Below are 16,597 nucleotides of genomic sequence, written 5' to 3'. Positions count from 1 at the left end.
AATCACTTTAACTAGCATAAATCGCTTAAAAATATTGGTATTCCAATAAAATTTAACACAAATAAGATATATGTATATGCAAACGTCAGTTCACCAAATTTTATAGCGATCGGTCCATAATTACTCATAGCTCCCATATGAGGCCCACTTCCGAAAAGACTTTATGGACTTTCTAAAATTCATAAACCTGACAGTGCACTTCATCCAATATCATCATCAGTAGGAGTAGCCTGTTATGAATAATCGAAACATATTGAAAAATATTATACAAGAAGAATATAATATAAGGAACTCCGGAAAATTAACAAGAGAGCTATATTCGGCTGTGCCGAATCTTATATTATACTTCAAAATACAACTTGTATGTTTTCTAATTTTTTTTTTTTGGTGAAATTCGGGTTAAAAAATATTTTTTCCGATTTTGACCCATTGTAGGTCCAATTTACTATGGTCTTATATACATCGTTGCAAAGGTCTTTGAAATATCTAACATTAGATATCCATATTATCTATATTAATGACTTAGTAATCCAGATATAGGTCAAAAATAGGCCTAAAATCAAGGTTGTCCTGATTTTTTCCTCATATCGCAGCCATTTGTAGACCGATTTTGCTGATTATAAATAGGAAACTTCTCGAAAGCATGTCTGACAGAATTATTGAAGATTTAGATCCCAAAGATATCTGGGGTCTTCAGAAAATTGATTTTAACAGACAGACGGACATGGCATAATTGACTCCGTTATCTACAAGAATCCAGAATATATATACTTTATATGGTCGGAAAATTATATTGTGGAAATTACAAACCGAATGACAAACTTATATATATGGGGCATTTCATGTCAAGTGAACCAACTTTTGAAATCGATGTCTTCCGATCGGGATGAAATTTGCACCAAGGTTAGTTCTATTGGATAGTAACTCAGACACAATTTTTCAACAAGATCGGTCGAGAACTCTCTGAGTTATAGGGGCTCAAATTTTGACATTTTTGTCAAACAGGTGTTTTTTCTTATCCATGTAACTTATTACCTATTGTTCTTAGCAAAATGTGTCCCAATTAGTTTAGATAGCTCTTTCTTCAATCTTTCGAAAAAAACATTAGGTCCATTCCTTTAAGATATTTTTAGTCCCTTAGTGGGATGCGAGTGGGATATCTATCAAAATAAATATTTTGTAACGCAAGAAATACAATTTTTTAATTTTTTTTTGCAAAATCGAATTTTTTTTTCCAATATGGGACCTTTCTTTAAAAATTTTTTTTTGCTCAAAAGAAAGCTTAGGTCTTTTCCTTTAAGACATATTTTGTCACTTAGTAAGATGTGAGTGGGATATCTATCAAAATAAAAATGTTGTAACTCAAGACATTCAATTATTGACTTTTTTTTTGCAAATTCGAATTTTTTTTTTCAAAATGGGCCCTTTTTTAACATTTTTTTTTAGTCAAAAGAAAGCTTAGGGGCATTCCTTTAAGATATTTTAGGTCCCTTAGTGGGATACGAGTGGGATATCTATCAAAATAAATATTTTGTAACTCAAGATATACAATTTTTGATTTTTTTGGCAAAATCAAAAACTTTTTTTAAACTGGGCCCTAGGTCTATTCCTTTAAGATGGTTTTGGTCGCTTAGTGGGATGCGAGTGGGATATATATCAAAATAAATGTTTTGTAACTCAAGACATACAATTTTTGTGTTAAAACATTTATTTTGATAGATATCCCACTCGTATCCCACTATGCGACCAAATAGGTCTTAAATGTAAAGAACTAAGCTTTCTTTCGAGCAAAAGAAAGAATATATTGGAGAAAAAATCGATTTTGCAAAAAAAAAGTCAAAAATTGTATTTCTTGAGTTATAAAATATTTATTTTGATAGATATCCCACTCGCATCCCACTAAGCGACCAAAAGGGTCTTCAAGGATAATATCTAAGCTTTTGTTTGAGCTAAAAAAAAATTAAAAAAGGGTCCATTTTGAAAAAAAGTCAACAAAGTTTTTGATTTTGCAAAAAAATCTAAAATTGTATGTTTTGAGTTACAAAATATTTATTTTGACAGATATCCCACTCGCATTACACTAAGCGACCAAATAAGTGTTCAAGGAAAATATCTAAGCTTTATTTTAAGATAAAGACATTTTAAAAAAAAAGTCAAAAAAGTTTTTGATTTCGGAAACAAAATATTAAAAATTTTTTATTTTTTTTTTTTAATATTTTTTTCGAAAGATTGAAGAAAGAGATATCAAACTATTTGGGACACATTTTGCTAAGAACAATAGGTAATAAGTTAAATGGATAAGAAAAAACATTCACCTTCTCACGAAGGTGAAGGGTATAAAAATAAAACTGGACACGCTTACATTGGACGAAGATGAAATTCTTATATCTTTGGATGTGGTATCGTTATTTATAGGTTGGACTTTGGCATCACAAACAAATTTAGTTATATGGATTTTAGAATTAAGCCAATCAGAATTCCATTTCAAAAATCTCAATATATGTAGTTGCATTCAGTGATGTTAACCGTACGATAATTACCTTATTGTACGGTAGAGTCTTTCAGGTATGAATATTTCAACATACAAATTAGCTGAATTTTTTGTAAATACCGGTGTTGTTGTTTATTCTATTCAATAACTTAAAAAAATATGTTTTTATACCATTCACCTTCGTGAGAAGGGTATATATAAGTTTGTCATTCCGTTTGTAATTTCTACATTTTTCATTTCCGACCCTATAAAGTATATATATTCTGGATCCTTATAGATAGCGGAGTCGATTAAGCCTGTCTGTTCAATTTTCTGAAGGCCCCAGATATCTCCGGGATCCAAATCTTCAACAATTCTGTCAGACATACTTTCGAGAATTTTGCTATTTAAAATCAGCAAAATCCGTCCATAAATAACGGAGATATGAGCAAAAATCCGAGACAACCTCTGAAAATTTCATCAAAAAACAATGTATTGCATGCTTTGACAAAAAAGCAACAAAACGTATGTTTTTGGATGTGCATGCTTTGCGTATTTTGTTTTTTTTTTGTGTTTTGTTTCTTTTGGCGTTGTTGTTGTTTTTTATACAACTAAACGTTTGTTTGGTTGTGTGTTGGTTTTTTTGACAAAAAAGCAACAAATCGTATGTTTGTATGTGCATGCTTTGCGTATTTTGTTTTTCTTTTGTGTTTTGTTTCTTTTGGCGTTGTTGTTTTTTATACAATTAAACGTATGTTTGGATGTGTGTTGGTTTCATTGGCTTGTGTATTTTGTTTTTGTTTTTTCTTTTGGTGTTTTGTTTCGTTTGGCGTTGTTGTTGTTTTTTGTGTTCTTGATAAATTTAGGATGCTGTACGCTGAAAGTGGGCAATGTACATACATATATACTAATTATAAAAAATAATAATGCATCCACAACAAAGGTGAAGGGTATATAAGATTCGGCATAGCCGAATATAGCACTCTTACTTGTTTTAAATTAAATCTCGCTAAAACAATGAAATCTGACACTGTGCAGTGTACGAAAAATAGTAGGGATCGAAACAGTTGGTGTGCCACGTCCCATACAAAGTACATAGTCTATTTTGAATATCTGGATAACTAAAATTTCGAGATTCTTGAAACTATGTCTGAATATTTTTTTTATAATTTTGCGTAATTTGGCTGAAAATGTGCGGGTTATTATTAGTGGACATGGCACCTCACATACAAAATAGATATTATCAAATATCTGGTGAACTGTATTAGAAAAAGCCGTAAAACTTTGAAGGATATATTTCGTTACCATTGTAAGTAGTTGGCTGAAACTGTGTCAAATTGGATGAGTGGGCGTGGCACCTCCCATACTAAATATAGAATAATTTTCGAATATTTGGAGAACAATAAACCTGGGTTCTATTCCACAAAACAGCTTATCAAATTTTCACTTTACACTTATAAAATTGTTCATCAAGCTAAACTTTATGTTCCTCAGAACTATAAAATTTCATAAGTTGAAATTGATAAGTGTAATTTGCAAAGTCTTTGCAATTTTTATATTCTCTATACAATTTCTGTTCGTTAGGAGCACGATCGCGTCCATTAATCTGATTTTGTTCGTGAACGTGCGTAACTAAATTGTTTCGACCGTTAGCGTGCGTGATCCTGTGGTGTAGGGTATACAAATTCTGAAAAACACATATTACACAATGCATTAACTGACAGACGTGTTTAATGTTTAGTAACACCAAACAAAACAAAATCAAATTTGAGTTTAAGAGGGTCTTTGACTTATATTCTTTTAATTTTGTTTAAACAAATAATACCCAGATCATATTCGACTAAAACCACAAACTGTAACATCAAAGAAACATGTTTAAATTACACGCAGTAAAACGCTCCATAAATATTTATGTAATTTGTTATGTGTTTGTGTGGGAGGAGGCTGGTAGGGAGGCCAATAAAGTATATGCGTACGAAGCAGTGTTGCCAATTCTACGTGAACAAAAAAAGCTAAATTCTTTGTAAAAAATAGCTAAACATTTTTAATTGAAAAACTCATAGGTACATTTTATATACATACATAAAACAACTTATATTTGACTGTGTCGAATGGACAAACAAAAATTTAAGAATGTAATACAGGTTCAAATGGAAGGAAAAAGATAATAACGTATTTATCATCTAGCTTGCAAAATGCTCAAATAGTACAGTACAATAATGTACTAAAAATTATACACGGTGGCTCGGAATTGATTTTCATTATGTTTTGTTGTCATCGATACAGAGTTTTGGCCAATGAAAAACGATTCTGAGCCATCGTGCGTCCCTGGCAAGAATACAACATGCATTTTGAATGCGCCTCTTTGCAAATAATAAAATACTCAAGTACAAATTGAAAGATATAACTTGAGAACTAGATCTAGAGTCTTAAGAATATATGGAAGGTACCAACAATTTAATTAATTCTTGTTAATATTCCTGCCAATTTTTTTTAACTAATTTTACTAATTTTTTCAACAGCAAACTTTTATATATAAGTTTTGATTTAGCCATAAAAATGGCTAATGGCTAAATTATTTTTTACTGGCTAAACAAGATTGAAAAGGGCTAAATTGGCAACACTGGTACAAAGATACCTAAAGCGATAAAATTTCTCATAGTACGTATTTCCACAGCATGATGTTGAGATAATATTTGTTATCATGATCATATGATGAGTTCTGTGCTTTTTGTATACCCACCATCAAAAAAGATGGGGGTATATTGATTTTGTCATTCGGTTTGTAACACATACAAATATTTGACGCAGAGCAATATTAGTAGTATATATATATTCTGGGTCCTCATAAGATACCACGATGATCTAGCTGTGTCCGTCCGTCTGTTGAAACATGACATTGCCCAAACGAAAGGATCCATTATTTCACCTAGGTCCCAACGGAATACTCTTGGAGCACTCATAAATATGTTGATTATGCGGCAATCCTGATAGAATTTTGCACTAAGTACTCTGAAATTATACTGTAAAGTATGGCGAAAATCGGGCAATATTTGCTCTTAGTTCACATACAACGGAACATTGAACAGAACTACGATGGAAAAAAAACTTGGAAAACGACCTTGCGTGGGTTATAGGTAGGGGGCGGATTTTCATGCATTTATTATTGTAAAATATGCGCCTAAAATATGCTTCAAAAAAATCAAAATATGACCTAAAAACTTAAAATATATGCGCTTATATTTTAGTACATAAACATAAAGTAATTAACTATGATTCGCGCAATGTCCAAAAAATACACAACAGTGTTCCCAACAGTTAGGACTCATTAAATTATACCAGGAATTAATATGGCTAAACTTTTAAAATTATAATTGTTCTTCTGAGAAAACGATAAATATATTAATTAATCTTGGTATGAATGAATGTCAGCATCCAATCTTAATTTTGATCTCAAGTAGTAAATGTTTCCCTTATAGACAGTACTTGTCACTAATGTCTGATCAATTGGCTGACTCCAATTTATATATTTTGTGTAATTTTTTATGTGCTATTACATTATACATCCCATGTTATCTAGCGTAAAGACAATTGTCACTTAAGTGTCTCTAAGTAATCTATAGTGTAGTCACTTTAAATTGTGTACTGCATTTGTCTCTAAGTTATCCAAAAGGGTCGACACATTTAATGAATTTTTGATACATACTTAGAAAAAAATCTAAAGTTTTTTGAAGCAAAATGTTTGAAATGATAATTGTCAACTGCTGATAGAGAAATAAAGAACATAATGCCAGTTTCTCGATGTCGAAAGAAGTAAGTCTATAACAAACAAAGTCGACAAAAAACTTTTTGTCCAGACAATATATTGCCCATTGTCGACAAAAAATTATATTTTTATTCAAAACTTGGATTATATGCATATAAATATGCATTTTGAAGTAAAATATAACAAAATATGTATTATCAACAAAATATACAAAAATATGCACTAACAAGGCGATGCCATTTTACAGCAAAATGTGCGATTCGTATAGATAATTGGTCTACATTGTATTTGGACGTTCGGTCTTCCTGAGTACATTACAAATTGTGTCTAAAAATTTCAGAAACACCAATAAATTCAGAAGTTATTCTAAAAAAAAAACGTTTTCAGTGATGTTCGTCAACTTATCGACCTAACTCAGTTATTTATTGACCCAATTTAAAAGTTTGGAAAGAAAACTGAGTACGCTTTAAAATGAAGTGCATTTTTTGATACATTTGTAAGTTATAGGTATTGTTTTTGTTAAGAATATCTAAAAGAAACAAAAACAATATTTATCAACTTTTATAAATAAAAAAATCCAAAACACTACGCAGAAAAAAAAAAATTTACAATTTTGAATTTCCAAGGTAAATTTTATCGAACTTTTTTCGAAAAAGTTTAATAACTTTTGCAAAAATGAACCGATTTTAACAAGTAATGTTTTGTCTATATAAGATTTCCTTTAAAACGCTGTGCAAAAATTAATAGGTGTTCATAGAAATAAATTAAAATAACTATTGTTGAATTTGAAAAATTACGAAAAAAAATATAAAAGTAAAGCGAAACTTTTTATAAAAACATATGTACACACATTTTAGGAATATACATTTTATGCATATACTTTATAAAATCTTAATTCCTTGCCTTTGCATAATGGTTTAAAATTTTGAAATCGGTATAAAAATGTGTGAGTTAGAGATACTAATGTAATACGACCTACCCTAAAACAGTTTTTTCAAAATACCTCAAACTTTTGAGGGTGTTTCTCTTTGAAAACGGTTTTAGTATGTCCTCACCTAACCCTACAACCTCCATTAGGTCGCTTTTCAAGTTCTGACAAAACGTGTTATTTTGTAGCAGAGTGTAATTGATTTATAATAATTAATATCGCGATGAAATTAGACATTGACATGTTTTAAATGAACCTAAATCTTTCTACCAACTTTTATGATGATCGGTCCATAATTAACAATACCCCCCATATAACCCCTATATTAGAAATATAATAATACTAGTATTAACATAAATTTCATTTTTCAAGTTACTCAAATTCGGACCATAACTGATTCATGTCCCCATAGGAGGCCAAAACTACATATTGGTGGTGCGAACTGAAGATTCGGCATATATAATATAACATTCTAACTTGTTTTTATACCCTTCACCTTCGTGACAAGGTTATATATAAGTTTGTCATTCCGTTTGTAATTTCCACAATATAATTTTCCGACCCTATAAAGTATATATATTCTGGATCCTTATAGATAGCGGAGTCGATTAAGCCGACTCCGCTATCTATAGGATTAGGGATCCAAATCTACTGTGAGACATGCTTTCGAGAAGTTTCCTATTTAAAATCAACAAAATCAGTCCACAAATGGCTGAGATATGAGGAAAAAAACAGGACAACCTCGATTTTTGACCTATATCTGGATTACTATAGGCAATATGGATATCAAAGACCTTTGTAACGACGTAAATAATGCCATAGTAAGTTGGACCTAAAATGGGTCAAAATCGGAAAAAAATATTTTTTAACCCGAAAAAAAAAATTAAAATAACAATTCGAAAGTATGTTTTTTCCAAAAAATTAAAAAAACAACTTTGGGAAAAAAAATTAGTTTAACTAAAAATATTTATAATTTGTATTTTGAAGTATAATTTGGTGAAGGGTATATAAGATTCGCCACAGCCGAATATAGCTCTCTTACTTGTTTTTATTAATTTAGTTTTAATTAAGCAAGATTGTATGTAGTCTGTACAAACCGAACATATTATACTGTACAAATGTGCCAAACGTCATGTTGCGTTATTTTCTAGCTATTAGTCTAGATAATAACGTCATTAAATTATTTAAACATCTATCTACGTTATATTTTAATCAATATTAAAAGATTTTTTATGGGATACTCATTGTCGTTATGGATTTTGAAAAATAATTCAGCATAATTAGTGTACATAGTGTACATTTTACATGTGTTTTGTTTTTGTTACAATAACGGTTACCCAAACCATGATGCATCAAATCTTTATAGTGGTTAGCGAAGCCGTTTTATGCTGTTGACCTGTGTAATTAGTCATATAAGACCCGCTTCCAAAAATCACTTTAACAATCACAAATCTCTTCAAAATTTTGGTATCCACATAAAATTCAACAGAAATATGTTTCATATACACATTAATCACACGACATAATTTCATGGCGATCGGTCCATAATTACTCATAGCTCCCATATAAGGCAAACTTCCGAAAATATTTCACTAAAATAAATTATTGAAATTTAAAAAAATAAAATTGTTTTTGCTTATTTACTCAGTGTAGGGTATTATATGGTCGGGTTTGGCCGACCATACTTTCTTTTATAATAATTTTTTTTTATAATAATTCAAATACAATTTTATATGCAAATATTAGTATCTCAGCGCCAGATGATAGTTTAATGATAGTTAATATGGATGATTAGTTGGGCTAACTTTTACAACTGCAGTTCAAATTAATGAACAAATTAAGAACATGATTAACTAACTTCCAGACATATGCGTTAAATAATGAGGTTATTATCTACTACTCTAAATTTACCTAATAGATAATAAATGTTTAAATATTTGAATTAACTTACAGTTTTCATATTTGGGGCTTTTTTTAAACCCAGTCCATTAATTACTAATTTCATTAGTTGGCTATGATCGATATGTTGGTGTTGTTGTTGTTGTTGTTGCGGATGATCCGTTCGATCAATAGCGGATTGAAGGGAGGAATCATTGATTGTTTTACCTAAAGTTATTGTTGTAACAGGTGGCAATAAATTAAGTGGCTTATACGAGTTTTCAATTTCAACATCATCATCATCATTAGTTATGTCATTTGCATCTTCTTTTGGTGTATTCAGCTTAAATGTTAGTTTGTTATTACTAATGTTGTTTTTGTTATTATAATTATTGTTATTATCATTATTATTATTATTTGTACGAATGTGCTGTAATAACCTGTTGTTTTTCGAGTTGTTAATTTTACGTAGATCATCGTATTCTTTGGCCATATTTTTATTATTATTATTTTTAAATTTAATTACATTTGAATTGAATTTAAAGTTGTGTGTCTGTTTATCCATTATTGAGACACTTGACTCATCTAGAGGCGGCTGATGATCGTGATCATGTTCATAATGGATTTGTATTGGAGTTTGGTCACTGCCCGAAATACTTTTCTTGTTGACCAACCAATTCGAAGAGTTCTTGTCATTGGTGGCTGGATTGTTTGAAATTGTATGTGTATGCAACTGAGGATGCCTTTGGGCGTTGCGGTGTCGGTGTCTAAGACTGTGACAAATATTCGATTTGAATTTTAGGCTTGTGGCTTCCGTTCTTTTATGTACAGTATGTGGAATATGGTAACAGGACATGTTATATATGGATTCGTTAAAATTTTTTAATGGTATTGAGACAGCATCGTTTAATGCGCCCAATAATGGTGGACTAGTAGCAGTTGGTTTCTGTTGAGGCTTCTCCTGAGGGTCTATACTATGCGCTGCGCTCGTTATTAGGGTTAATATAAATATCACAATCATTAATTGTATGTTATTGAAATTCTTTTGGAAATAAAGCCAAATATATTGCAGATATTCGGTGAATTGAAAATAACTTAAATTCACTCCACTAATAATTCCATAGTAATTGGCACAACAATAACACGCGTTGTTGGCAACACTTTTAGTTGTAGTACTATTTTTACTACTATTATTATTACTACTAATACTATTATTGATACTATTGCTATTTCGATATTCGGTATTTTTTAGTTTGTTTTTTCTTCTGTTTCGGGGTATTCTTTTTTGACGTTTGTTTTGTTTTGTTGTTATGTCGTTGTTGTTGTTGCAACTATAAAATAGGTCATTAAAATAACGACGATGATGATGTTGATAACAATTTTTTATTTTCTGTATGACATTTAATAATTGATCGTATGTTGTGGAGATCATACTTTTTGAACTTTTTAACATTATGACGGTTTATTTATTTATTTATATGCGTTATTTTTTGTTGTGTATATTGTGTTGTTGCTGGTGTGTCTTGCAACAAACAACTGTTGTTATTTACATGAATTGTTATCTTAATGCATTTGTTTTTGTTTTCACATTCATAATTATATTTTCTTTATTTATTTTTTTGTTTTGTTTTTTTTTATAGATATTTACAGCCTGTTTTTATAAAATTTACGTTTTTCTAAACAAACGATTCGTCAGCAAACGAATGTGTTACAAATTGGGTTTTTTATATAAATCACAAAAATTTGTTTACTTTTTCATATGTATATTTTTTATGTCAAAATTCCAAATGTTCAATGAATTTCGTTTGAAAATTGTAAAATTCTTTACTGTGACGAATTGAATGATCTAAAAGTTTTATAAAAAACATGGGGTTATTTCACTTTCGTTTTAGAACGTCTAAAAACAATTAGTCAATTTGTTACTCATTTTATGTATGCAACAATAATATGAACTATTATTAATAATAATTACAATGTTGAAAACTTCGAATCGAATTTTCATTGTAATTTTCAAAACAAACAACACAACAGAATTTTGAAATATTTAGACTTATTTACGAGTTGAATTATTTTTAGCATGTTTGAAACACGAACATGCTGTTTCTTCGCCTGAATGTGAAATGGTACTAAAGTACACATTTCCTACCAAGCACCACATTAGGCAGCCAAACAATTCAGCCAACCAGCCAGCCAGCTAGCTAGTCAAACAGCCAACCAGTCAATCTGCATGCCTGCCTGTCATCGTGCAAGAAGTAAACAAAATAGTTTTGTTGTTTGCCGGCATTAATGTCATGGTACATTCCGTTTAGTCATTATTTTTCAGGCCTGCTGCATTAAACACATTCAAGACAACAGGCTACACGAACACAAATTCTGCTGGCTGCAGTTGTAGTCGTGTGGCAGCTACTGAATTATTTTAAAGACGACAGCTACAAAGTAAACAGCTGATTTATAAGTCAGTGGTGCCACTTTAATAAAAAACAAGTAATAGAGCTATATTCGGCTGTGCCGAATCTTATGTACCCTTCACCATTATACTTCAAAATGCAAATTTTAAATATTTCTAGGTTAACAAAATTTATTCTTTTTTGCAGTTTTTTAATTTTTTGGAAAAAAAATTTTTCGAATTGTTATTTTAAATTTTTTTTATATTTAGTGAAAAAAAACTTTTGGTGGAAAAAAATCGGGTTAAAAAATATTTTTCCGATTTTGACCCATTGTAGGTACAACTTACTATGGTCTTATATACGTCGTTGCAAAGGTCTTTGAAATATCTATCATTAGATATCCATATTGTCTATATTAATGACTTAGTAATCCAGATATATGAGAAAAATAGGTAAAAAATCGAGGTTGTCCTGGTTTTTTTCTCATATCTCAGCCATTTGTGGACCGATTTTGCTGATTTTAAATAGCAAACTTCTCTGACAGAATTATTGAAGATTCTTCAGAAAATTTATTTCAACATACAGACAGTCGGACATGGCTTAATCGACTCCGCTATCTATAAGGATCCAGAATATATACTATATACTTTATAGGGTCGGAAATGAAAAATGTAGAAATTACGAACGGAAAGCCAAGGAGTATTCGAGTTTAAGATATTAAAATGGGCCATACAAATGATCCAGGGGCGGCGCTATGGGGGCTCAAAGTAGGGTACCTTCGACATGTAAAATTTTTAAACACGTGCAATTTGTTTGTTCCCTATCCGATTTCAAAGATTTTTATACTTTTGGAAAGCGCTCGGTTAGGTCTTGCGTGTGCTATTTATCTCTTATGTGTTCCCTATTTATTGCCAAAGTATTTCCCAGCCCCGAAGGTAATGTGGACCCTATAGGCAAAATTGTAAAAAATACCATTTTTGGGATTTTCGCTACAATTTTTAGGAATTGCGGGATTGCCTTTGACCTTTTGACAATTTTTTTGTACACCTTTTTATTTAGAATGACAAACTTAAAAAACGTTGAAAATTTCATTGAGTTTGTTAATAAATAAAGATTTTATTACATATTCATTGAGTTTCTAAAACTAAAATTTATATCAAAATTTTAATAGGTTTGCAAATATTAGGAACAATTTGATCTACATTTATACCCTACACCACCATAGTGGGGAGGGTATAATGCGTTTGTGCAGATGTTTGTAACGCCCAAAAATATTAGTCTAACACCCACCTTAAAGTATACCGATCGACTTAGAATCACTTTCTGAGTCGATTAAACGATGTCCGTCCGTCTGGTCGGCTGGCTGGCTGTCCATGTAAACCTTGTGCGCAGAGTACAGGTCGCAATTTTTAAGATATTTCGATGAAATTTGGTACATATTATTTTTTCGGCCCAAGGACCAAGCCTATTGAAACTTAAATCGGTCCATTATTTCACCTAGCACCCATACAAATGTCCTCCCGAAATTGGACTTTATCGGTCATAAATGTTTAATTTATATATGTATCTCCACAAATTCCGCTCCAAATAAGTTTTATATACACAAAATTCATGTCACCAAATTTTATTAAGATCGGTCCATAATTAGTCATAGCTTCCTTAAATTCGCTTCCGAAAATCACTTTAAAGTGCATAAATCTCTTCAAAATGTTGGTATACTCACAAAATTCAACATAGTACACTTTCATATAGACATAAATCACACGACCTAATTTCATGGTGAGTGGTCCATAATTAGTCATAGCCCCCATATAAGGCCCACTTCCGAAAATCACTCAAAGATACACATTATTGAAATTTTAAAAGAAAAATGTTTTTGCTCTTTTACTTAGTGTAGGGTATTAGATGGTCGGGCTTGACCGATCATACTTTCTTTCTTGTTTTTTGTTTAGATAAGTTAATTTTTGGTCTTACCAAAAAAATTTCAAGCACTTTTTCATACTAAAAATTTTTTATAAATTTCCGTTTAGAAATGCCAGATTTATTTCCAAAAAATTTCGATTCTGCACCACTTACTCTCACGAAGGTGAAGGGTATAAAAAGTGCGTTTTGTTAAAAAACAAAATTAAAAAGTACGTTTTTATGCGTTGTTTTTAAACGATAATATTTCGAATGAATGTTTTTAATCCTGATCTAATGTATATAAATAAATTACACATTGAATTGTTGTACGTTTTGTTAAGGACCAGTAATTAGTAAAAAAAATTTAAAAAAATTTTGCTAACTTGATTGTTTCTAGAAGATTTCAAACCAAATATTATAAAAATACAAAAAAACAATTTTTCAAAAAATACGAAAAAGTACTTTTCCTCATTTACTTGTATGACCACCAAAAAATTTTTTTTAACGGCAGCTTCAAACCTACAATTTAAAATTTTTAAAAAATTTGTTATACAAATTTCAAATGTTTTTGATAATCACATAGGATTTATTGTGAATATAATAGGGAATAAATATATGAAAATACCTCCTATAGTTTTTCCGTACCTGCGATTTAAATTTTGAAAATTTCGTGAAAAACTAATTAATTATTAAGTAAAACCTATATAAATAAAAATAAAACAATAAAACAAAATGAATAATAAATAACACTTTGTGGTAAAAGACTAAAAAAAGACCCGTGTCTCCCAGTTTTGCCCAAAGTCATTCACTTTTTTTATGGGTCTCCAAAGATTTTGGGCCACGATTCATACATCAATATCTCCGGCTCAGTTGCTATTAAATATCTCCACAATTGGCTGAGATATAAGGAAAAAACCAGGACAAGCATATACTACATAAAAAGAATCTACATAACTGATTCTATATGTGGTCAAAATTTGGTGAAATTCTATTCTACAAAGTAGGTCAAAAGTTCAATTGAAATATTACTTTTGTTCCAAATGTCTACTAATACAAAATTTTTAAACTCAATTATTTCGAAATAGCAAAAAAATTATACACTATTGTTTTATTAAGGGGACGATATAGTGTGAAAATTTTACAAAAATCGGAAAACGTTAACTTTTAAATCGTTAAGGGCAAAGGTCCAATTTTTCAAGATTTGTTATATCTCATGGAAATTCTCTTCGAGGTGATAAGTTTTCCCTAATTAATTTGCCATGTAAATAACAAAAGGTAGATATGTTATATATCAATGGTTCAGGTTTATTACTTTGTCGCAAAGCCACATATAATAGCAACAAAATGAGATATCGAAGATAAAAATCGATTGATTTTTTTTCGAATTTATTCACAATTAAGTGAATTCGCTCATTTTCACAAAATTTTACTTTTTTGTTTGATATATGTACATAAAATTGAGTAGTTAATGTTCTTCTTTCGATTGATTGAATATTGAAAACATTTTCCACATGCTATGTACAAATTTTCACATTCATATATTTATATAGTTTATATTTATATAGTTTTAATAGGCTCAGTAGTTTCAGAGCACAAATTGAAGCAAAAAATATATTTTTTATGTAAAAATATCAAATTTTTTTGTTTTAAAAAAATCATGAAAAATCGAAAATGGCAGAAATTGTTTAGATTTTATCAATCCGAATTAAAAAAGAAGTAATTTCGTATTTATTTTTTTGAAATATGCATTGTTAAAATTAAAACATTTAAGAAATTATAGTCGGTCAAGCCCTACCATATGATACCCTACACCGAGAAGATGATTATAAACAGATTTCTTTCAAAATTTATATGGGAGCTATGACTAATTATGGACCGATGGCTTCGGCTGTCTGTTCTCACAGTGGCTTCGGCTTTCTGTTCTCACAGTGGTTTCGACTGCCTGTTCTTACAGTGACTTCGGTTGCCTGTTTTCGTAGCATAAGCAATCATTGTATTATTTAGAATTTAGATACTAAGAATTAAACATTGTAGTATTTTAAAACCATCCCGATCAAAAAGAACCCGAACCCGAATGCAGAACGCGGAACCTGTGTTAAGCCGATCCTGATATAAACTCGAACCTGTTAGCACTGATCGCGATTATTCAACCCGAACCTACATTAAGCCGATCCTGATATAAACCCGAAACTGTTAGCAACGATCCCCATTATACTACCCGAACCTGCTTTAAGCCGATCCTGAATCTAAACCCGAAGCTATTAACGGCGATACCGATTACACAGCCTGATCCTGAACTTGAACCGAATCCAACAGTAGCCGATACTAACCCTACTGAATATACGTAGCTATTCCATCGTAATTTATTTAATATGTATTGATTGTATTTAAAATTAAGAATGTTTTCAATAAAGTACTATTTTAATTAAACCCAAAAAGGGTAAATAATAATCGTCTTGTTACTTAAGGTTTGTGGACCCGTAAGTAAGCCCTGAACACTACTAAGTTACCTCAGCCGATGTAATCCTTTCTAAACTGTCAAAAACAAAATTAAAACAAGTAAGAGTGCTATATTCGGCTGTGCCGAATCTTATATACCCTTCACCAAATTATACTTCAAAATTTTTAATATTTTGAGGTAAACAAAATTTAATTTTTTTTCCAGTTTTTTTTTGAATTTTTTGTAAAAAAAAATTTTTCGATTGTTATATTAAATTTTTTTTTTTAAATTTTTTTTTTTTTTAATTTTTTTTTTTTTAAATTTTAAAAAATTTTTTCAAAATTTTTTTCCCGATTTTGACCCATTGTAGGTCCAACTTACTATGGTCTTATATACGTCGTTGCAAATGTCTTTGAAATATCTATCATTAGATATCCATATTGTCTATATTAATGTCTTAGTAATCCAGATATAGGTAAAAACAAGTAAGAGTGCTATATTCGGCTATGCCGAATCTTATATACCCTTCACCTTTGTTGTGGATGCATTATTATTTTTTATAATTAGTATATATGTATGTACATTGTCCACTTTCAGCGTACAGCATCCTAAATTTATCGAGAACACAAAAAACACCAAAAGAAAAAACAAAATACGCAAGGCAATGAAACCAACACACATCCAAACATACGTTTAATTGTATAAAAAACAACAACAACGCCAAAAGAAACAAAATACGCAAAGCATGCACATTCAAACATAAGATTTGTTGATTTTTTGTCAAAAAAACCAACACACAACCAAACAAACGTTTAGTTGTATAAAA

The 16,597-nt window shown here is 30.3% G+C and overlaps 1 protein-coding gene across 1 annotated transcript in view; it reads right to left on the bottom strand.

The window, feature by feature from the left end:
- Nucleotides 1–11,283, bottom strand: part of mav (maverick) — a 43,693-nt gene extending 32,410 nt beyond the window's left edge. The window contains exon 1 of the mRNA XM_065514739.1: nucleotides 9,116–11,283. Within this exon, the coding sequence (XP_065370811.1) occupies nucleotides 9,116–10,495 (1,380 nt within the window). The 5' untranslated portion in view covers nucleotides 10,496–11,283. The remainder of the gene's footprint in view (nucleotides 1–9,115) is intronic.
- Nucleotides 11,284–16,597: the final 5,314 nt, after the last annotated feature.

Source organism: Calliphora vicina, chromosome X (genome assembly GCF_958450345.1).
Source record: "Calliphora vicina chromosome X, idCalVici1.1, whole genome shotgun sequence".
Classification (NCBI taxonomy): Eukaryota; Metazoa; Arthropoda; class Insecta; order Diptera; family Calliphoridae; genus Calliphora; species Calliphora vicina.
This window is presented reverse-complemented; position numbering and strand designations above follow the sequence as displayed.